The sequence below is a fragment of the Carettochelys insculpta genome, chromosome 26 (assembly GCF_033958435.1).
Source record: "Carettochelys insculpta isolate YL-2023 chromosome 26, ASM3395843v1, whole genome shotgun sequence".
Classification (NCBI taxonomy): Eukaryota; Metazoa; Chordata; order Testudines; family Carettochelyidae; genus Carettochelys; species Carettochelys insculpta.
This window is the reverse complement of record NC_134162.1, coordinates 12,034,226-12,058,702: the sequence shown is the minus strand read 5'-3', so window position 1 is coordinate 12,058,702 and position 24,477 is coordinate 12,034,226. Positions and strand designations below refer to the sequence as shown.

Below are 24,477 nucleotides of genomic sequence, written 5' to 3'. Positions count from 1 at the left end.
CCGCTCAGGCCAAGAGGGTAACAGTACTTTGCAACCTGTTGCATTCAAACGCTTACAGGGTGAGCTCAACTTGCAACATAGGAGTACCCCCACAGAAGCCAGCTCTAAGTGTGTGCTTAAAAGCAAGCATACGTTCAAGAGCTTTGTGGAAGGGGGCCTTACAGGGAAACCAAACCAAAACAAAAAAACCTTCCCAGCCACCGAGAACAGCAGGAGACAGGTAGCAGGGTAGAGCTGGGATTTGGCCAGGAAACCAGGATCCATGCAATAACAACAATCTGGGATTTTCAAAAACCACATGGGTCTGTGAGCTTGGCAGAGGGAAGCAAATGGAGAGCTCGGGATGAGAGAGAAGGGGAAAGCTGGGAGAAGATGGGAATGGTGTTGAAGGGAAAGGCTCATCCTTCTACTCACTCAGAGCTTCTCCAGGTAGCAGCAGCAGGAATACCAGGGTCCCCAGGAGCCGCAGGGTCCGGCAAGAGGGAAGTGATACCATGGTGCCAGTTAAGCTTCTACGGAATGGTGGTGACAGTGCGGGCCAGGCAGAGTTGTGGCATAATGCAACACGGACCCCAGCCATGGCCACCTGCAGGCAGCAGGGCTGGGCTCATGTGGCAAGGGGAAGGAGGAGTCCGTGCCCTGCAGCTGCAGGGGCCCAGGAAGGGGATGGGCAGAGACTCAGTGTGCATGTGCTGCCCAGCCCACCCTGTGGTGTTGGACTCACGGCAAGCAGTGCAAGGGGCAGAAGCGGATACAGCTGCAGATGGCACCATAACAGAGGCAGAGTGCACTCACCCTCTCTGGCTAGGAAACACCTGGGGGTGAAAGCATTTCCTCCCTTGCCTCCTTCCCCAGGCTGGCCAGCATCATAAGACCAAGACACAGAGCAGTACGAATGTCTAGCACCCGCTTCAGGCTGTGCATGCTTGGATGCTCTTTGCAGAGGAGTTACTGGCCTGTCTAAGTTTGCAGAGACAGCCACCTGCCAGTGCAGTGCTGCACAGCTAAGGTTAATAACAGCAGAAGGTAATGCAGCACTGTTGTTCTTCTGATCTGGGGACAATGCCAAAGTCATGCTGCTGCAGCAGCCTTAGGCCAATCTGTCCTCAGCAGCATCCCCACAAGGTGAGGATTTCTGAAACAAAAGAGGATCCTTTCTACCCTCCCTGTGAGCCAGTTTCATCCCCACTGTACTCCTTCCCTCTTCGTTAATGTCAATACACTGGAGTTGAATCTGACTCACTGCTTCTTCTGGCTTAAAGAGGCAAACTGAACTGCCCTGCAAAAAGACATTCCCCGGTTATTCCACTGAAAGGTAACACTGGGAGCAGTACGACAAGCTTTCCCTGGCCAGATATGCTTCATCTCTGATCACTTCTAGGGGTGAGAGGAGGGGCTGTCCCATGCCCCTTGGAGTCCCTGATGAGACTACTTGCTGGGCTGTGGGCATATAGGTACTCCACTCCCCCTTGTGAGAGGGAGCCTTTATATGCATAGAATATCTCCTTGTCTTACAGTCAAAGGCACAAAGTAACAAAACCAAAGACATTTGGCAGCTTTTACAATTGCACTTTATCATAGCCTTGCAGGGCAGAAATAATTGCTTGATCACAAAGATGCACATTCGAGAACACCACTGGGCACCATGGAAATGACTCAGCTGGTTGCTGCTTTCCAGTGAAATTTTCACCAACTGTTCCTGGGAGCGTATGTGAGGACACAGAAATGGCATAGATCACATCAGTTCTGACATCAACCAAAAACAGATTGGTTCAGTTTGGGAAGGAAAACTGCACCACTGTGAAAACAAGGTGCTAACAGGCCTATTTTCAGCCCTAGCCTCTTATTTAAAAACTCAGCGGAGGGATCTGTGAACAGAATTGCCATTAATGTTTATGGGATTCAGGCAGTTAAAGGCCCATTCACAATTTTAAATATGCCAGGGTTATAATGCATCATACTTCAATGCGTACAAGATGTGAATGATTTCCGAAAGCTCAAGGTTGTTGGTGTAAGTTTCTCTCTCTCTGCATATGGTCTGAATCTTGCATAAAGTGAAGGTTTACTCTTGTACATAGTCTAGATTCTCTCACCTTGCTTTCCTAGTTGAAAGGAATCTGAATTCAACCCTTTTACCACAGCCCCCACAAACATTTAAGAAGATGAGATCCCTGATTTAGCAAGTGGGGAGTCACAGTTGTGAGCCTGAGAAGGGGAAAAAAAATCTTAACCACTGGCACAAAAAAATCTGAGGTACTGGCTGATCTCTTCCCAGATCACTAGAGGCACTAGCAAGTTCTCTGAAAATACAATCATCATATGTACAAAGTAATTATACAAATAGCATTCAAAGGAGACAGTTTGTCACAGTCATGGGTCACCAATTTTCAGGTATTCATTGTATTTTTGAAGGTCCCGCTTAAGTTTCTGAATCTCCAGATACAGTTTCTTAACTTCGAGCATGATTCTCAGTTCCGCCAGTGGCACACCACAGCGGAGAAACTTTACACTCTTATGAACCATCTTGCACAAAGGAAGAATGTTTTCTTTCGTCTGTAAAATTGAAACAGACAATGTGGTTATACTGAAGTAGACATTCTCACAAGTATACGCGCTCCTTTTTTAACTGAACTGTTCTCCAGTGTGTTATATGTGTCTGTCTCATACAGCCTGTGTCTGGCGCACTATATGATATATGATATATGTCTGTCTCATACAGCCTGTGTCTGGCGCACTATATGATATATGATATATGTCTGTCTCATACAGCCTGTGTCTGGCGCACTATATGACCCTGAAAGGAGCTGCACATTCTCAACTGAAGCTGACCAGAAAATGAAAGCGTCAAGTGAAATATACTGTGACGGACTCCTTGACCGCCCCTTAAGGGCTCTGCGCTTCTGTACGGCTCCTTCTGTGCATCAGAGACTCACAAAGGCCCCTTTTGTTGCCCTGGGACTTCCCAAAGGCAAGGGCCTCCCTTCACGGGGTCATTTTCATCACAGGCCAGTCTGACTTTGGGTGGAGCGGGTCCCTCTCTGCGAGCCTCGAGCTGCTCGGGCTCTGTCCCAGTTGGTCCACCCTCCAGGGGAAGTGATGGGAGGAGTCCAGACCCACCCACTGCCCTGGACTCTGGCCCAGAGACCCTAGGAAAGGAGGGAGCTGGTGGCGCTTTTTGCCCCTGCCCTACAGGAGTGGCCTTTCCCTGGGCCTCTTCACCCACCACTACCTTCTGGGGTCTTTCCCCCCATTATCGTGTTGCTGGGCTACCTGGCTGTGCTCTGCTCAGATCTGTTGTGTTGTGTTGTGTTGTGTTCGGGTCCACACTCCACCTCCAGACTCCTCTAGTGGCACCACTCTCCTCCTCTCCTGCTGCTACCTCGGGAAAGCCTTTTATAGAAAGCCTGGTGGCCTTAACTGGGCACAGCTGCTTTGATTACCACCTGTTGCTGGCTGACTCCTGATGAGCCCCAGCTGCCTATCCAGCCCACAGGACTACACTCTTTATAACCTTAGGAGGGGAACATAAAGGGGTTCCTCCAACCCCCAAAATGTTACCCCTCCTTCAGGCACCTGCCAGTTGCAGTCTGTGATCTGCCACAATTTTGTGTTTTTCAAAACAGTTTCATCCAGAACCAGAACAAAACCAAACCAAAAAAGACCCTGACATTTTTCATGGGAAAGGCTCTCAAGGAAAATGCTAATTCCAATAGATAGAGAGTGGCTACTCAGACTCCTCCTGATTCCAGGGACCAGGGCAACTGGGTTCTCGGGCCCTGGAGAGAGCAGAAGTTGGTGGCAGTGGCTGAGAGGCAAGGTGCTCAGCTTGGGCAGCCATCTTGGGAAGGCTTTGATCATTTACAATTTCTGCACATACACACAGAGTCTGTTATATGGGTCTGTCTCACACCATCTGTGCCTGATTTAGAGGTCCTTCCTCAACTGTTAACTTCTACAGCCTCTGAGAGCAACTTTGAGGTAGTTCTCAGCAATTTGTAGAATCAGGCATTGGACTATAAACTCCTGGGATAAGACATTATATTTGCCTTATACTGTGGACCTGACCAACAGAAGATAATACCGTGTGTCACACCAATCGGCTGCTTTGAAATCCTCTGCCTACCTATATTTTATGAACGAGCATAACATTTTTCTTCCTATTGTGATTTTTAACCACATTTTCCCTATTTTATTTTGGGCTTGGAGCAGCCACTGCAAAGGAAGAAAACTTCCTTCTTTAAAATACAAGAAAGGAATGGGGCAGGGGAGGGATGTAACGCCTTTGCTTTCAGGTCATCTTATTTTTTCCTCTCATGTCATATCAGTGGTGCACCTATCTCCCTCATCCCACAGGCCTTTATGTTTTCAAGAAGCAAAGGTGTATTCAGACAGCATTCTATTTTTACAGTAGAAATTGGACACGGTGCCTCGAGAAACCCAAATGGACTGTGATGCTTACACATTTGGGTAACACCGTCCAGGTGCCATTAGCTGAACATGTAATAGTCAACGTGTCTGTTGCAGACTGATACCAAGAGTCAGAAAATAGGTACCCAGGAGAGCATCTGAAAGTAATGCTTTCGCTCATTTTGTACCACATTTTTTTATCTAATCGACTGACCAGTTCTCCATTTGGTACATCTGGCTTTGGACAATCAGCTGAAAGGAAAATACAGAAGAAAAGACAGTTCAGTGACAGAGAGAAAGAGAGCTGCATGGTGAATGCTGTTTATTGCCTGTAAATCATGCCCTCTGCTCACTGTGTTGCTGCAGCTGTTTTGGTTGAGCAGAGGAATCAACTGTTTTGTAACACCAAACCCACAGTGCATCTCTCTCTGGGCAAACAAACATTATAAGTTCAACAGGAAAAGCGAGCAAAATCCCAACTAGTGCTGTGTATCATGGGCATTTCATGGATACATCTGCAGCTCCAAGTCCTGGAGCAGCAGAGCACAGATGCTTTGTAGATTCATTTAAGGAAGTCTTATTGGCAGCCTCAGGACAACCATGAAGATGTATAATTCCACAGGAATTCATCCCACGTGTACAAACAGGATCTTTTTAAAAATAGCCTGTTTGGCCTAGTGTAGAATTCATCTCCTCTGAAGTGAGGGAGATGTGTATGGAAGGCAGCGGAGCTACCTTGGATGTACACGGGTGGAACCAAGAGCAGAACTTGGTCCTGAACAGCGTCTTATGCTTCCATAGCAGGATGCCAAAGGTTTGCTTTAGATACCACAGCGCTTGGTTCTGTATGAATACCTCAGAGGGATAAAAGTAAGGCCCAACTGTCCTCTCCCTTACTCCACTGAGAACCAAGAGCAGGTTCAGGGAAGCCAGAGAAGTTACAGGAGAACCCAACACCTGCAGTGTTTACAGCCTAAAGTAAATTCTTTTTAAGGGGAGCTGCTGACAGATGAAGCCTCATGTCAGTACATTTGCCAGAACACCGCTCTCTCACACGTTGTTTTAGTCTTCCTGGAGCACCTAGGCAACCACCCCAACCTGCCTGCAACCCACCACCCCACCCAAATCCCCCACCTAGTGCCTTCATGAACCTTCCCACAATATCCCCTTGCAGTGTGATCACTGTCCCACCCCTGCAGCCCATCCATGCCGAACGAAGAAGGAGGAGAATTGTACAAGGGGACTGAGCCAGGCCTAATAACAGGAAATTAAGAAAAGGACATTTTAGGCTGAACATAAGGAAGTAGGCTCACAAGAGTGAGACCTAAGAGACTTTTAAACAGACTCCTAAGGAAAAGAATGTGATGCCCCATTGGGTGGGATATTTAAACCTTGATTAGAAAAAAGACTGGAGATTAGCCTATAGGAGATCTACTTGATTTTTTTCCAATCCTGCCCCACAGATGGAGGAAGTTATCTGACGGAAGGCAGGGATGGAAAAAGCCTTTATCAATCAATGCCCTGTGGGGACCCTTCTAATTATACCCCACTTAGAAGCAGATCTGATGGGTTTGCATCCTCTCTGATGCAGTTTTTTAGGTTTTAGATTGAGTCTGGTTTTCTCCTCAGCAAGAGGTTTTAGTTGGGCTTGTATTTATCCTCAATACAAGATGGCACTGATGGATGCCATGTCCCATTTTCCTGGCATTCAATCGACTCGTTGCCTTTGAGGATGTAGCCAACATTACTTTCCAATAAAATCCAGTTTCCATATTTATCATCGGTTTTCCATTTTCCATTTTTAATCTTTGCGATTGGACACAGAGGCCCTGAGAAACACCAACAAGTAAAAGGTTGAAAATATTTTCATTCAGACAAAGGGTCAGCTGTGAAGAATTTATCAGAAAACCAGGGTGAAATAGCAAGAGTGTGAATTAAAAGAGCAGTAGGTAATTCCAGAAGAATTCATCCTATGGACACTCTTCTTCCACACTAACAGGTCTACGCGAGACCTGAAAGTTGATCCTACATACGCAATTCCAACTACAATAATTATGTAGCTGAAATCAACGTATCTAGGATCAACTGATCTCGTTAACCTCCCTTATACCTCATGATAATGAGGAGCACAGGGGTCTGTCAGGCCCTGAAAGTTTGATTTTGCACATCTCTACTAGGCACGTGAACCCAAACCCTGGGAGATGGACCTTGACTGGGTTGTACTTTGTGCATTATGTACATTTTCTTCCAAAGTCACAGTAGAGGTGTTTTCTATTGTGGAGACTTGTTGCTGGGGCTGGGTGTCTGAACCTGGACACACTGACATCTAGAGACATCCATTTCCTAAATCATTTTATTTTACTTAAAGAGACGCTTGCTTTCTAGAGTAAGTTTTATTTAATGGGCAGTCACAAAAAATCTCTCTCTGATGTGGGTGTTGGAGGCATAAGCCAAGCGGGTGTTCTTTGTAAGCTGAGTGCTTGGGTGGCTGCCCGGAAGAGATTTAGGTGCTGCCCAGCCGATTAGCACAGGGTGAGCAAGCTTTTTATGTCAGACTCACCTTTTCATTCTTGCAATGAGCAGCCCCATGTCCCCACCCCAACCTGTTTAGTGTAATCCAAATTGATGTACTCAGCCTTTTATTATCAAACTTCCAGATCTCTCCAACAGTACCAATTTTACTGGGTGAGGTGCCTTCATCTCCTTTGGGCTAATGTGGCAGCTGAGTGGACAGAAGCCAAACATCTGGCATGGGTGGTAAAATTTCAGATTACTCCAACTCCTGCACTCTGCCAAATATGTCTAACTATGCAGGCTTCTACTGACTGTATAAGGAAACTAAAAAGGTTACCTGGAGATACCTAGGTAGTGATGATGATGTATTGACAGGTCAAACAGCTCAGAATTTACCAGCACTGTTGTTTGACCTGCTAGAAAGGAGATTCCTGGATTTTAATGGCAAAGAGCACCCAACTATTTCTCATCCCAATGGACTATCCTATTCCACTGCAACTCTTTCAGCAGGGCTGAGCCCACCATTGCTCATTCCAAACTTGAATCCAAAGTAAACTGGGGGCAGAAGAATGGTTAGAGAGGCTGGGTGAGGGGCAGTCACATTTGACATAGTATTTCTAAATTATATATACAGTATCAGCTCTCTGGAGCTGCACAAAGGTTTGGATTGTACAGCCAGGAGTGATTAGTTTGCTGCAAAGAAAGACTCTGCAGTGTGTTGGCCCATGGTGCTGCATAGGCTCAGCACTTAATACTTAGATGTTAAATAGCTCCAGGGACATTGCAACGTGCATGCCACCCTTTTCTAATCTCGGTCACTGCAGTGCAATGAAAAAAGAGGCACAGGTGTCTCCAACACTGCCAACAATAGGCCAGTTGGTTTCTGGCTGTGATTTAACATCATTCCCCATGGCAACACAGCACCGTGTCTATGGTACAGATACGGTCACACAGAGCCAACTGCTCAGCTTGTTCTTGGGCAGATCTTCAGAGGTGCTGAGCAACTGGCACAACTCCAGCTGAAGTCAGTAAGATCTGCAGATGCTCATTGCCTCTGAAAACCATGATCCAAGTGCAAAAAAGCAAATGCAAAATAAGAACCAAAGGACAGAGTGTTGACTGGGACAGCATGATCAACTTCTGGTGGACTGGAACAGCTCCCTGGCAATTTAAAACAAAACAAAACAAAACAAAAAACACAAAACTATAAAAAGAGCAACACCATTTAACTGCGAACCCACAGAGGCCAAAGCTGCTTCTACATCAAGGCGACAGGAGAGACCCAACTGTATATAAAAATGGCCTAACTTCTGCTCTCAGTGAAATTTAACTCCACTGCCAAAAGTGCAGAATTTGTCTTAAACATTGCACGAGTACAGAGTACACATAGCGAAGAAATGCAGCTTGGAGTATGTGGCAATGCAGGGTTAAGATGGCCCCCAGTGCACTCTTAACAATCATGTCACAAGCACAACCAAGCCCAAAGTGAGCCATCAAAAACATGGGTAGCAATAGCCCTGAACGTGGCCAGATGATGCTTGGATAGGGTTGGGATTGAAAGAGAAAATCTGCATTGTTTTCATGCAGAGTGATGGAATTACAAAAATTTCTCTTCAGAAAGGTGAGGACTTAGTCAAGAGATGAACATAAAAATTGTTTAAATCTGATAGTGGGGATATTAATAATTTTTGCCATATTCTATCACAAAAATGATTTATAAATGTTGAGTGAAGTTTCCCAAAACCCTTCTCAAGTGAGTCCCTATCGATACTCCGATTTTATAGATGGGAAAGTGAGGCAGCATGTATAAGGATAATTTCAGGTGTGTCCACTAATCGTAGGTGTGCCAGTTGAGACAAGAGGGATTTTGCTGTAATGACTCCATCTCTGCTTGTGGGTAGGTGCTGCTTGTGAAGTCAGGGAGAGAGATTTTGTATCAGAACTAAAATATATATATTTATCAATATTTAATTTCTAATGATTTAGTGGCAAAACAGAAGCCTACACAGGAACAAATAGGGATCTCCACAGTTTATACTTACCAAGCAAACAATCTGGAAACGAACTCCATTTACCATCGTCACCGCATTTGCTCCGTCCATTGCCTTTGAGCTCATAGCCACGGTTACAATTAAATATAACAGAGTCTCCTACTTTGTATTTTACTTGATGTGATGGATCTTTGTCTTCAGACCTTTCAATTTCGTATGTTCCATGTTCAATGTGTGGGCTGGGACACAGAATCTCTGCAAAACACCAGTAAATGTTTTCACATGATTCATAAAGCAAATATCTATCTAATCATTCTTGCATTTCAAACTATAGGCCTGTGACGGCAGACTTATGCAGAGAAATCACAAACATCTAAAAGTTTTTATTTATTAAAATTTTTATTTTATTTGTTAAAATTTTATTTATTAGGTTATGACCTTTCGTTGTTAAGACCCACTTCATCAGAAGCTCATAACGTAATAAATAAAATTGTTCATCACTAAGGTGTCACAGTACTGCTTGTTTTTGTGAAGCTACAGACTAGCACAGCTATCCCTCTACACCTGGATAGGATTTTCACATAAAAGTGTCATCTTGAACACAGCCGTATTGGGACACAGAAACCGAGAGACGGATCAGGTGTGGGGTGTGTATGTGGAAGGAATTCAGCAAGGTTGGAATGGGAGGATAAAGGGTTAGTGAGGGGATAGGTCAGGGCAGATCACAAACGCACTTGCCAGGGATAGAGAATGCAGGCAATAGGCATCACAGCCAGGGGAGATGAGTTTGCTGCAAAGAAAGACTCTGCAGTGTGTTGGCCCGTGGTGCTGCATAGGCTCAGCACTTAATACTTAGATGTTAAATAGCACAATGCGCCCTCCACCCTTTTCTAATCTCAATCACTGCAGTGTAATGAAAATGAATAACTCACCTCTGCATTCAGGAGCGTGTGGATCCCAGCGCGGCACTCCCCCATCACCAGCTATGCATTGAAGGGAGGCTTCTCCAAAAAGTGACCAACCTCTGGCACATGAGTAGGTCACAGTTGAGCCAATAGGGAAAGTCTGTTGCCATTCGTAGGTGACCTTTCCGTTAGGGATGCGTGCAGGTTGCTTACAAACTAAAAGATCAAAATACAGCATCTGTACTGGATGGGAACTCTCCCAGAAGAAGGGAGGTGCAAAACTACCTTGCAGTTTCCTGACACTACATTTACAAAAAGAGATGATTGAAGAGGCACCGGTCTCTCACACCACTGACAACTGGCCACTTAGTTTCTGGACGTGAGTTAGCATTATTCCCCACGGCATGGGGAGAGAAAAGGTAAAAACGAGCAACATGTAGAACAATCTGAAATGACTCTTTGACCCACAGGGGCCCCGTGGATCATTGGTCACATGCTTACCATCCTGAATAACTGCACTAGGTCAACTGTGTTGAACTACTGAGAATTACAGTCATCCCCTGAGAAGAACTGAAGGCCTGCAGCTCCAATCAACTTCAGCAGCAGGGTCCTCCTGAGTCATTAAACTAGCTCTGCTATGTTTGTGCCACCAAATTCCAGTTTTGAACCTCTTCAGCAGCCGTTGAGCTCTGTGTACCAAGCTTTTTCTGTCGCCCTCCAAGTGCCTCACACATCTCCATTAGCTATTCAACTTTTTCACCACACCACACTCGTCATGAGGAGGACTGTTTAGGGTGAAAGCCGGGGCCAGAGCTAGTTTCAGCACGAATATAATTTACATAGTGGTTAGGCTTCTGGCACTGCTCTGGGATCATCATGTGTCTGACAGTACCCATGTATAAAACAGTCCTTGTTCTGCCCTTTGAAATAGGCCTACAGCTCTGAAAAATCCTGAATAACTAAGCACTGACAATGAAAGCTTCTCTCTCTCGCACACAGAAGTTGGTCGAATTACAGGTATTACTTCCCTATCCCACCCCAATCTCTCTAAAATGTTTGGCTTTTTGAAAATTCACAGGTGCTTATAATTCTCTTTTCACATACTCATTGTTTTGAAAACCAACCCAACACTGACACAAGTGCCAGAAGCATTTGTAACACTGTTCCTGCTTAGTGGTTGCATAAGTGGGTGGCAACTTTAATCATAGGGTTGGAAGAGATTTCAGGGCCAGTTCCAATCAAATCATCCCAGCCGGGGCTTTGTCAAGCTGGGACTTAAAAACCTCTAGGGATGGAGATTCCATCACCTTCCTCGGTAACACATTTCAGTGCTTCACCTGCCTCCTAATGAAATAATCTGTGACAGCATCTTTATCATGGGTCACAGTGAAACTGGTTGGTAAGGGAGGCACTGAAGCAGATACTCCAGATGAGGTAAACACTAATCTGCAGGAAAAGATAAAAGCACCTTCCTGTGGTATAGTTGATAGTTAAAGCATTGGTATGCAATTGTTATTGTCCTAAAAAGGACGCAATGGGACAGACCCCATACTTTATGCGTTTGGCGACCACTCCTTGCTATCAATGGCTTTGTACATTGAAATCCAACAAAAAAGGACCTGAGATGCAGACTTTGTTATGCATATCATTTAGCTACTAAAGAAACAGAGAGAAATCAGCTGACAAACAAGTAGCAATGGGATGCCAAATTAAACATGTCTTCGGTAGAATTGCAAGACACACATTACATAATCTCAGTCCCATAGTAAAGGAGAAAATTGCATATAAGCAGGAGCCATTGTTCTGTGTGGTATTACGGCAATTGGAAAGCTAATTACATATCTGCAAGTACAGGCAGGGTTGGGAGAAGGTTCCATCCAACCTCTCACTGGGACATCATTTGTCCTTTTGGATTCACTTCTGCCTCCAGATCCATAGAGACAGAACTGTGGAAGACACTGCAGTAATCTGGAAAATGTGACTAAAAAGCAGCGAATGCAAGCATACACACTGAAAAAGGAAGTCAATCTTCATGTGATTCTATTCTACAATTAAACAAAAGCCAATAACAGGGGAATTTGACCCAATTGGAATAATTCATCCCATGAAGATCAAAGAGAAGGAGCTCAAAACACCAGGAAATTCCTCAGGTGAGCTTTCCACTGAGCTGGGGTGAATTTGCCCAATCCTGCCATCATCATAGAACTGGAAGGGACCTCAAGAGGTCACGAAATCCAGTCCCCAGCATTCATGTCAGGACTAAGCAACATCTAGACAGGTGTTTGTCTAACCTGCTCTTAAAAATCTCCGCTCATGGTGATTCCAGAACCTCCCTAGGCAATTTATTCCACTGCTTAACCACCCTGACAGTTAGAAAGCTTTTCCTAATGTTCAGTCTAAGCCTCTCTTGCTACAATTTAAGCCCTTTGCTCCTTGTCCTGTCCTCAGGTGTTTAGGAGAATATTTTTTCTTCCTCGTGTTGTCTTCTCTAAACTAAACAAAGAGTATTTTTTCCAGTCTTTTCTTACCAGTCGTGTTTTCTAGTTCTTTAATAAATTTTGTTGCCCTTCTCTGGACTTTGGGTAGCAATAGCCCTGAACGTGGCCAGATGATGCTTGGATAGGGTTGGGATTGAAAGAGAAAATCTGCATTGTTTTCATGCAAGGTGATGGAATTACAAAAATTTCTCTTTAGAAAGGTGAGGACTTAGTCAAGAGATGAACATAAAAATTGTTTAAATCTGATAGTGGGGATATTAATAATTTTTGCCATATTCTATCACAAAAATGATTTATAAACGTTGAGTGAAGTTTCCCAAAACCCTTCTCAAGTGAGTCCCTATCGATACTCCGATTTTATAGATGGGAAAGTGAGGCAGCATGTATAAGGATAATTTAAGGTGTGTCCACTAATCCTAGGTGTGCCAGTTGAGACAAGAGGGATTTTACTGTAATGACTCCATCTCTGCTTGTGGGTAGGTGCTGCTTGTGAAGTCAGGGAGAGAGATTTTGTATCAGAACTAAAATATATATATTTATCAATATTTAATTTCTAATGATTTAGTGGCAAAACAGAAGCCTACACAGGAACAAATAGGGATCTCCACAGTTTATACTTACCAGGCAAACAATCTGGAAATGAACTCCATTTACCATCGTCACCGCATTTGCTCCGTCCATTGCCTTTGAGATCATAGCCATGGTTACAATTAAATATAACAGAGTCTCCTACTTTGTATTTTACTTGATGTGATGGATCTTTGTCTTCAGACCTTTCAATTTCATATGTTCCATGTTCAATGTGTGGGCTGGGACACAGAATCTCTGCAAAACACCAGTCAATGTTTTCACGATTCATAAAGCAAATATTTATCTAATCATTCTTGCATTTCAAACTATAGGCCTGTGACGGCAGACTTATGCAGAGAAATCACAAACATCTAAAAGTTTTTATTTATTAAAATTTTTATTTTATTTGTTAAAATTTTATTTATTAGGTTATGACCTTTCGTGGTTAAGACCCACTTCATCAGAAGCTCATAAAGTAACAAATAAAATTGTTCATCACTAAGGTGTCACAGTACTGCTTGTTTTTGTGAAGCTACAGACTAGCACAGCTATCCCTCTACACCTGGATAGGATTTTCACATTAAAGTGTCATCTTGAACACAGCCGTATTGGGACACAGAAACCGAGAGACGGATCAGGTGTGGGGTGTGTATGTGGAAGGAATTCAGCAAGGTTGGAATGGGAGGATAAAGGGTTAGTGAGGGGATAGGTCAGGGCAGATCACAAACGCACTTGCCAGGGATAGAGAATGCAGGCAATAGGCATCACAGCCAGGGGTGATGAGTTTGCTGCAAAGAAAGACTCTGCAGTGTGTTGGCCCGTGGTGCTGCATAGGCTCAGCACTTAATACTTAGATGTTAAATAGCACAATGCGCCCTCCACCCTTTTCTAATCTCAATCACTGCAGTGTAATGAAAATGAATAACTCACCTCTGCATTCAGGAGCGTGTGGATCCCAGCGCGGCACTCCCCCATCACCAGCTATGCATTGAAGGGAGGCTTCTCCAAAAAGTGACCAACCTCTGGCACATGAGTAGGTCACAGTTGAGCCAATAGGGAAAGTCTGTTGCCATTCGTAGGTGACCTTTCCGTTAGGGATGCGTGCAGGTTGCTTACAAACTAAAAGATCAAAATACAGCATCTGTACTGGATGGGAACTCTCCCAGAAGAAGGGAGGTGCAAAACTACCTTGCAGTTTCCTGACACTACATTTACAAAAAGAGATGATTGAAGAGGCACCGGTCTCTCACACCACTGACAACTGGCTACTTAGTTTCTGGACGTGAGTTAGCATTATTCCCCACGGCATGGGGAGAGAAAAGGTAAAAACGAGCAACATGTAGAACAATCTGAAATGACTCTTTGACCCACAGGGGCCCCGTGGATCATTGGTCACATGCTTACCATCCTGAATAACTGCACTAGGTCAACTGTGTTGAACTACTGAGAATTACAGTCATCCCCTGAGAAGAACTGAAGGCCTTCAGCTCCAATCAACTTCAGCAGCAGGGTCCTCCTGAGTCATTAAACTAGCTCTGCTATGTTTGTGCCACCAAATTCCAGTTTTGAACCTCTTCAGCAGCCGTTGAGCTCTGTGTACCAAGCTTTTTCTGTCGCCCTCCAAGTGCCTCACACATCTCCATTAGCTATTCAACTTTTTCACCACACCACACTCGTCATGAGGAGGACTGTTTAGGGTGAAAGCCGGGGCCAGAGCTAGTTTCAGCACGAATATAATTTACATAGTGGTTAGTCTTCTGGCACTGCTCTGGGATCATCATGTGTCTGACAGTACCCATGTATAAAACAGTCCTTGTTCTGCCCTTTGAAATAGGCCTACAGCTCTGAAAAATCCTGAATAACTAAGCACTGACAATGAAAGCTTCTCTCTCTCACACACAGAAGTTGGTCGAATGACAGGTATTACTTCCCTATCCCACCCCAATCTCTCTAAAATGTTTGGCTTTTTGAAAATTCACAGGTGCTTATAATTCTCTTTTCACATACTCATTGTTTTGAAAACCAACCCAACACTGACACAAGTGCCAGAAGCATTTGTAACACTGTTCCTGCTTAGTGGTTGCATAAGTGGGTGGCAACTTTAATCATAGGGTAGGAAGAGACTTCAGGGCCAGTTCCAATCAAATCATCCCAGCCGGGGCTTTGTCAAGCTGGGACTTAAAAACCTCTAGGGATGGAGATTCCATCACCTTCCTCGGTAACACATTTCAGTGCTTCACCTGCCTCCTAATGAAATAATCTGTGACAGCATCTTTATCATGGGTCACAGTGAAACTGGTTGGTAAGGGAGGCACTGAAGCAGATACTCCAGATGAGGTAAACACTAATCTGCAGGAAAAGATAAAAGCACCTTCCTGTGGTATAGTTGATAGTTAAAGCATTGGTATGCAGTTGTTATTGTCCTAAAAAGGACGCAATGGGACAGACCCCATACTTTATGCGTTTGGCGACCACTCCTTGCTATCAATGGCTTTGTACATTGAAATCCAACAAAAAAGGACCTGAGATGCAGACTTTGTTATGCATATCATTTAGCTACTAAAGAAAGAGAGAAATCAGCTGACAAACAAGTAGCAATGGGATGTCAAAGTAAACATGTCTTCTGCAGAATTGCAAGACATAGATTACATAATCTCAGTCCCACAGTAATGGAGAAAATTGCATATAAGCAGGAGCCATTGTTCTGTGTGGTATTATGGCAATTGGAAAGCTAATTACATATCTGCAAGTACAGGCAGGGTTGGGAGAAGGTTCCATCCAACCTTGCACTGGGACATCATTTGTCCTTTTGGATTCACTTCTGCCTCCAGATCCATAGAGATAGAACTGTGGAAGACACTGCAGTAATCTGGAAAATGTGACTAAAAAGCAGCGAATGCAAGCATACACACTGAAAAAGGAAGTCAATCTTCATGTGATTCTATTCTACAATTAAACAAAAGCCAATAACAGGGGAATTTGACCCAATTGGAATAATTCATCCCATGAAGATCAAAGAGAAGGAGCTCAAAACACCAGGAAATTCCTCAGATGAGCTTTCCACTGAGCTGGGGTGAATTTGCCTAATCCTGTCATCATCATAGAACTGGAAGGGACCTCGAGAGGTCACGAAATCCAGTCCCCAGCATTCATGTCAGGACTAAGCAACATCTAGACAGGTGTTTGTCTAACCTGCTCTTAAAAATCTCCGCTCATGGTGATTCCAGAACCTCCCTAGGCATTTATTCCACTGCTTAACCACCCTGACAGTTAGAAAGCTTTTCCTAATGTTCAGCCTAAGCCTCTCTTGCTACAATTTAAGCCCTTTGTTCCTTGTCCTGTCCTCAGGGGTTAAGGAGAACATTTTTTCTTCCTCGTGTTGTCTTCTCTAAACTAAACAAAGAGTATTTTTTCCAGTCTTTTCTTACCAGTCGTGTTTTGTAGTTCTTTAATAAACTTTATTGCTCTTCTCTGGACTTTCTCCAATTAGTTATTCCTGAAATGTGGTGCCTAGAACTGGACACCATACTCCATTTCAGGCCTAATCAGTGTGGAACAGAATGAAATTGAAAGAATTTCTTCTCCTGTCTCACATACAACATCCCTGCTAATACAGCCCAGAACGGCAACAGGGTTAAGCTAAGTATGATTCAACAGTGTATGATCTACTATGACTCTCAAATCCCTTTCTGCAGCACTCCCTCCTAGGAAGCCGTTTCCCATTTTGTATGTGTGCCACTGAATGTTCCTTCCTAAGTGGAGTACTTTGCATTTGTCCTTACTGAATTACATGCTTGAATGGCAGCAATTAGTGATGTGAATAAGGGAAAAGGATGTGTCAACAGGGAGGACACACAGTTCTTGACTTCATTCTGGTGTACTCTCTGTGCTTATAGACTTGTCAGAGCCAAGTGGACAAGGTGACTGAGCAAGAGCACCAGAACCATCCAGAAATTTAGCATAGCAGGCACCATGCATGCTTATTAGCTGTTTGAAACTACTGGATGATTTCCATTGTGGGCAAGCAGCCTGGCTGAACACACCTGGAGTTGCTGTTCTGAGTGTGGAATCAATGGGAACTTGAGGGGAGGTGAGTTTATAAACAGTATGGGCAGGAACCAGGCTGAGAACCTCAGTGGTGGAGAAAATCAAGGACCAGAAGCGGGTGTAGAGACCTGCTAGCATTTAAACACCGTTCCCCAGAATCTGAGAAGGGTAAACCCTCCCAGAGAAAAGCTTGAAGGGAAGGTATATACAGCTATGTCTGCATGGCGGGAGCTATTTTGAGATACTGTGGTATCCCGAAATAGCTGCCTCGTGTATATGCAACATGCCTGTCATTTCAAAATATATTTCAAAATAACAGGCACTGTATTTTGGCATCCCTGTGCACCTCATTGCAGGAGGACTAAGGGATGCTTTGAAGCAGCGCTTTATTTAGACATGTGGAGCTGTTTGGACTGTACCACATACCAAAACCGCCTAGTTGTAATTGACTTGAAATAAGCTACGCAATTTGTGTAGCGTAAATTGTGTATCTTATTTCCAGTTTAGGCTGACGTGTAGACATAGCCTCAGTATAGTTATCATTTGAAGCCATAGGAGCAACGAAGCACTAAAAATGGTGAAAAGCCCCTGTAAGCAATAACTCTAAAGACTGACTAACAAGACTCTTACAGAGATGGTGAATGTTGTTCCATTAGAGACTGCCACTCGACTCAGATCTATACCCCAGCAGAGAAGTTAAGACAGATGCAAGAAAGGGGAAAGAAACAATATACCAGACATTGTCAGAGTGCTTTCCTCAGACTGGAAATATTTTCGTGTGGCGAGATAGATTCCATGCAGAAATGATATTATTTTCTTATAAATACTTGGATTTTCTAGGAAGCAAAAAGAATGGTGAGTGCTGAAGGCATATACCCAAGAAAACCTTATCCTTCTTCACCAGCCAAAAGTCATTTTTCACAATGAGAAATTGAACTTCATTTACTTGACACCTCAGCACTACAGACAACACCCCCAGCAACTTCTCACACAATAGGGTGCACAACATAGTGGCTAGTAGGGGTAGTAGTATAGGTTCCATTTTTCAAAGAGATTGCTAGCAAGAGCAGATGTTTGCGCCAATGCCATGGAACCTTAGATTTTTCACACAGACCAGACAATGTCTGTTTATTTCTAATTTGGGGTCTTATTATAGGAAGACTGGGGTCCAATTGTACCAGACGCCATACAAACACATAAGAGGAGGCAGGCCCTACCCTGAAGAGCTGACAAACTAAAACAGGACAGAAAAAAAATTGGAAGAGAAACAGAGGCTTAAATATGAAAAATTACTTGCCCAAAGCCATCCATTAGTCAATGGCTGATCCAAGAAAAGAAATGTAGTCTTCTGACACCATCTCTAGAGCCCTACCCATTAGGCTAGTTACCTCCTTGGGTATTCCAGCTTTTGTGCAAAAGACTTACATGCAGAACTCTCTCTCAGAAGGATGAAAGCAAGAGTTGTCCCTTGTACAATTTCCATATGTCAGTACAGAGAGAGTCTCAAGAATGCTGCTCAATATTAAAATCCAGGTGGTAGCAGAAAGAAATGACTCTGCAGCTCCCAGACAATGGCTGAGCTAATCAAAATATTGCACCTTTTTCTTTTCTTTTTTGCTACATGTTGGGTTCTTTGAATCACCTTTTCCAGAATGAACAGGAAGACATTTCTAGGAACACAAACTCATTGTGGCAGAGACCCGTGCATCTTAATCTATGTTTGTCCAACATCCAGCACAATGAGGAGCTTGGATAAGAAGCCTTGTGTGTGCTGCTGTAACGTAATTATACATATATGCAGGAATTACACCCCGTGAATGTTAGATGTTCCTTTCAAAATCAGAGATGAGAAGTCACTATTTCAGACTTCTTCACCATTTATACAAACTGGTTTGCAAACTGCAACAACAGCCTCTTAAAATAGAGGTGAACACCGATAAAGCGAGATTCATTTAAATCACTAAAAACATTCCAAGAAGGGTAATGGACAAGTCAAAGTCTGTGTGTGAAACTGGAGCTGGCTATTAACCATGTGGATCGATGCCTTTATTGGATGAAATACCCTCCATCACGTTTTGAAAAGAGATGCTGACTCCAGCCCTCACCTGTTTCTTTTTCACTTTTGTCACCAGAGCTCTGCTGACACCTCATTAGGCTAGTACCCTGCAATGAACCAGGGTGAGGTGGAGGAGCTGGAATGAACTGAAGCCTTATAAAAATATGACCCCACTCGCTCATGCAGTGTGGCCGCTCACCAAAGTTGTCCTTCTGTGATGCTAACAGCATACATTGAACCTGCTCTGTGTCCTCGCTACCTGACAGAAGAATGATGAAGAAAGGGACCAGAAAGAATGTTTGCGAAATACCTCTATGCCACTAGCATTTGGCCAGCCAGCCAGTCATGGCAATGACCTTCCATTTCTACCATAGTTTCCAACCTGTTACCCTCAGACCGACTCCATCTACCAGAAAAATGCAGCTGCTTCTCTGAGACCTTAGTTCAGCAAAGAATATAAGTGCGGACATGGTGAACGCTATGCTTGTGTTTAGAACTAAGCATGTGCTTGAGAACTTTGTGGACTGGGAGCCTACGTGAAGGAAAACACCCCGTCTTTTTGGAGCTGCAGGAGAAATAAAGGGAGCAATAGCAGAGCTGGAATTTGGCTCACTGTTCTAAGGACATGGGATTCTCAGGACCTTTCTGGAGACAACTTAAGGGGAGATAGAGGTTCAATATGATAAAGGCTGAAGAGGGAAAGCAAGAAGGGAGGAGGTGGGGGTGGAAGTGAAGGGAGAGGCCCTCTTTCCCATCTGGGGCCTCTGTGCCCCACCAGTATAGAAATATGCATTTGGTTGATCCTGCTTGAAGCAGGGGGCTGGACTAGATGACCTCCTGAGGTCCCTTCCAGCCCTGTGATTCTGTGATTCTGTTTGCAATTAGATCAGGTCACAAAATCAGAGTTCTTTACTATCTGTACATACCTGGTTCACAGACTGGTAATTCAGGATCCCATTCACCTTCATGTTTACACGTAGACCATGTGTTATAGGATTTGAGGACATAACCATCATTACATTCCACCTCAATCCTGTCTTCAAACTTATAAATTGCTTTGATGTACCTTTCTTTCACTTTTCCGTTGGTAATGTTTGGATCTGGACATGGAACTTCTGCAAAACACCACCCCCAAAGTTAAATCAGAGCAAAAACGATTCTGTAGCAGCAGATTCATTTACAAGCAGCAGCTGAAGATTTTACTAGCTACGGAAACTCAGCTTTGCCTTCACATTTTTGAAGAGGCTGGCTTTTGGTGGAAGTTTTACCTCATTGAGAGACACGGCAAATTATTTCTTCCTGCTATGATTGTTAGTGGGTATATCTTATGTGAACTAAGGAATACCACTGTCAGTTTTCTTTTGAGCAACTATCTGAATTGCTGCTGGTAGGATATATTGGCTTTCACCAGGATTCTGCACAATGCTGATTGATGTGTAAAATCCACCTTCATTCTAATCTGCTTTCAGAAATATAGAGATGGTGGCAGGGAGCAGCAGTTCATGAATAAATAAACTAAACTACTAACTCTGACCCTGCTTCATACTGTTAAATTAAGAATTCTCAGAAGAAACAAACTCTCTCTCTCTCGCGCGCACACACACACACACGTACATTAATTGGGTAACTCAGTTAAAACAAACAAAGCTAAACCAAATATTAATATGCTTACTCTGACAAAAGTTTTGGTGTCTAGACCATGTAAAATCTTCTTGACAAGTAACACTCGCAGAGGATATTCTAGGCATTAACTCATAACCCCTCACACACTTATATGTCACAACAGTCCCAGCTGGAAACAAAGTGCTTTCAGAGTCATTTCGAGAAGTATGATCAATGTGAGGTGGGTCATCACAGCTACCTAAAAGTAAAAATAAAAGTTAACAACATATGTAACCAAGAAATCCTACTGATAATGAATTCTCTACAAGAATGTGACACGGAAGACAATATATTGGGAGAAAAAAACCCTAAATCTCAAAACCTATCACAAAACAAAAAACTCAATGGCAAATGCTTTTCTCCTGAGGAGGCGTGGGGGAATCAAATCAAACTGGAAAAACACATGCTATAAACATGGTCACATTATTTAACACAATAGTGGAAGACACGCAGATATTATGGTGATGAGTACAATATAAGATCTATATAATAAATATATAAATAAAAAACAATAATCTACAGCTTTCCTTCAGCAGATTTCAAAATACTTTACAAAAAAGGTCAGTATCATCCCCAATTTATGGGAAAAACTGAGCAACAGAGTAAGTGACTTGCTCCTGGTCACCAGCAGAGTTAGGGATAGAACCCAAGTCTCCTGAATCTCACTCTTGTGCTCTATCCACTAGACAACATTGCCAGCAACAGAATCAAACTGAAATCCCTCTTTTCAAGCTATGAGTCATTTAATGGTACAGGTTGAATTTCTGTTGTATGGCACCCTTGGGACCTGACCAGTGCTGAATGAGAGAATTTGCTGGACCATGGGAGGTCAATATTGTCTAGCAGCATTACCAGCACTTTCACTGCTTACGGGGCTCTTAGAAGACATTCAGGGGTAAATTACACAGAACACAAAGTCAGGACTGGCAGCTGTAAGCAAACTTTATGGAGAAATGGGAAACTTGGCCACACCAATGATAAGCAGTCATGCAGCTAACTAAAATCATGCCAGATGCTGCTGGATGAGCAACCTGAAGTGTCATGCAGCTGCGTAAGCACAATGAGAAGCAGGTTTACATAGTGGTGACTGTTTCCTGTCGAAGCAAAAGGAACATAAAACTGGTGGCACTAACACAACAGCTGTTCAGTTCAATGCAGGTCCTCACTGACAAGCCAGAAGCACTCCTATTCTGAAGCCTACTGGCACATCTATCTTCTGGCATGGTGGGTGAGATGATATCTTCTGTAGGACAAGCAATTGTTGGTGAGAGAGAGAAGCTTTTGAACCACACGCTCTCACCATAAGTTGGGACAATAAAAGAATTCTTCGCCCACCTTGCCTCTGTAACATCCAGCAACCAAACTGGCTGTAAGGCCAGGCCTACACTAGGCAGCACAGTTGATTTCAGATATGCAATTCTAGCTACGGCAATTGCATAGCTTGAATGGACACATCTGAAATAAATCTACCTGACTGTCCTCAGTGAGGGAGATCGATGGGTGTGTTTCTCCCATCAACCTCCTTTACTCCTCACAATAGCAAGGAGTACCGGCGTTGACTGCTGTCGCCAGCCAGATCAATTTTGCACGTCTCTATCAGACGCACAGAATTGAACTCTGTAAGACCAACCCTGTCCAGGCTGATATTCCCAGAAGTGTAGATGTGCCCTACGTAACCTAGTTTCTCCATGGAGATTTTCTGAATAGCACCACACAGTTAATTAATTACATTAGCAGTGGTCCTATTCTTGATACTTTGTGCTGACGAGGCTGCAGTGAAGAGATGCTCAACACCACACGGTAGGGCAACAGCAGGAAATAGGAAATCAGGATCCTTTCAAACCATGGGGTGAAACCTTGTCCCCATTGTAGCTGATTGAAAAATAGCTACTGAAAGAAGCAGAACCAGGATTTCACCTTGGTCTTCAACAAGTCCAGTACCTGCCTCCCACTAAAGTCAATGGCAACACCCAATTGACATCAGTGGAAATCCACTGGAGCTGTCTCATGGCCCAGTTTCGCAGTGTTGTACATCTGTGGATTTGCCCTGATGTCATTTACCCAAGGTGAGGACATGGCTCTGTAGACATTTTTTATGTTATTACATACAGAAGGTTAACTTCTGGTTCTTTTTGAATTCAACAACACAACTCCCACTGGTCTGAATGGGACCAAGGTTTGGCCTATGTTATACTGCTTGTAATGATGGATTCCTGGAGCGATTTTCGCTTTCTGAGGGCAGTCAGGAACCATTTCTAGGAACAAAATTACATGCAAAGTGGAGATTACACACTCACATTTGTGCCAGGGGGTAACTAAAGGGCAAAGGTCCCAGATCTGCAGGCTCATCTCAAGAACCCTCCTTCTCAATCTCAGGAGAGCAAAAGCAGCAGTGGCAGTTTGAAGGCGATAGTAGCCCCTGTATGACACTTACTTCGTTCACAAACTGGTAACTCAGGGTCCCATCTATTGTGTTCATTGCACTGAAGTAGGCTACTGCCTTTGAGAGTGTAGCGGTGTTTACAAGCAAATGAAACAGAGGCTCTATAGGTATAGACAGGACTATATCCAGTCACCTGTATTCCATGGTCAACTTTTGGCTGTTCACAACGAACAACTGTGGAAATAAAAACAGTGTCAGTTTGGCAGGTTTTGGGTTAAATCAGAACATTGGGAAACTAAGTGAAGATACTGCAGTAGAATCAGATCTATTACTGGGAGCATATACAGATTTGAAAGCACTGGCACATGGGCTCATGGAGATTCATGATGTGTCTGAACACACCTGTCCCTGTCCTCTCAAATCCCCTCTCCCACAGACCCCTTTTATTTATTTGAAACATTGTGCGAAAGGAAAGCAGCAAAAAATATCAATGAGTATGATGCCATGTTCTCAGATTCCTTGAAGCATCAGTTTGGATGGAACCTAGCAGGCAAGTGAGAGTCTTCCTCAGGCGTCAAGTAAAATAACAAAGGACATCTGCCGAGTTAGTGACCACCAGCAATGACGACTGTGATTGTGGGCATATGGGATGGTGTTGGGGAGAGAGGGAGTATGCACGCACATAATTACAGACGAGAGGTTTTATTTGGCAGCAGAGGCTGTTGGAATGGCCCCAATTTATGGCTCATCGTTCATGAATATTATAAAATAATTTCTCCAACCAGTGTTCCAGCTGCACTCCTACAGGACACAGACACTGAGACTGGGTCTCCTGGGAAGAAGATACACATATATGCTCCTGGCTTTACCTACAGAAAACTCAACAGGAATATAATTTCCAGAGTGAATGGAAAATTAGAACCTATTTGCATAACAACTTCTGAAGTTGTTTTCATTTCTAAGTGTTCAGAATTGATCCATTTTACTTGCTTTTTAATTCCATCTATTGTTTTCAATTTGTTCTCCACATATAAAAATGTGATCAATTTTTTAAAATCCCTTAAAAGAGAGTTTTCATCCATTACCATTTCAAGAACGTCTGATACAAGTTTTCTGGAAGAGAACACATTCAGAAGTGGGTCTTACCCACGAAAGCTCATTAATTAACAAATAAAATTGTTAGTACTAAAGGACGGCTTGTTTTTGAATGCAGCTACAGACTAACATGGCTACCCCTCTGAAACATGCAAAACAAGGCCATGAAAAATAAAACATTTTTAAGAAAGCTTATCATTTTTCATAAAATACTTTTTTTTTAAAAAAGGACTTTTTTGACTTTGTTGAAAAAATTTCATTCCACTCCAGTATTCTTCTGAGGACTCTAAGGCTAGATCTACACAGCTGTGCTATTTCAGAATAAGCTATTGTGGAAGAACTTATTTCA

General features: G+C 43.4%; 1 protein-coding gene across 1 annotated transcript in view; it reads right to left on the bottom strand.

Annotated features, from left to right (window-relative positions):
* Positions 1-24,477, bottom strand: part of LOC142002052 (zona pellucida sperm-binding protein 3 receptor-like) — a 47,730-nt gene that overhangs the window by 17,988 nt on the left and 5,265 nt on the right. Inside the window, exons 6-10 of the mRNA XM_074977856.1 lie at positions 23,085-23,267; positions 20,661-20,849; positions 19,915-20,103; positions 13,816-14,004; positions 9,845-10,033 (exon numbers count right to left, since the gene is read on the bottom strand). Of these exons, the coding sequence (XP_074833957.1) occupies positions 9,845-10,033; positions 13,816-14,004; positions 19,915-20,103; positions 20,661-20,849; positions 23,085-23,267 (939 nt within the window). The remainder of the gene's footprint in view (positions 1-9,844; positions 10,034-13,815; positions 14,005-19,914; positions 20,104-20,660; positions 20,850-23,084; positions 23,268-24,477) is intronic.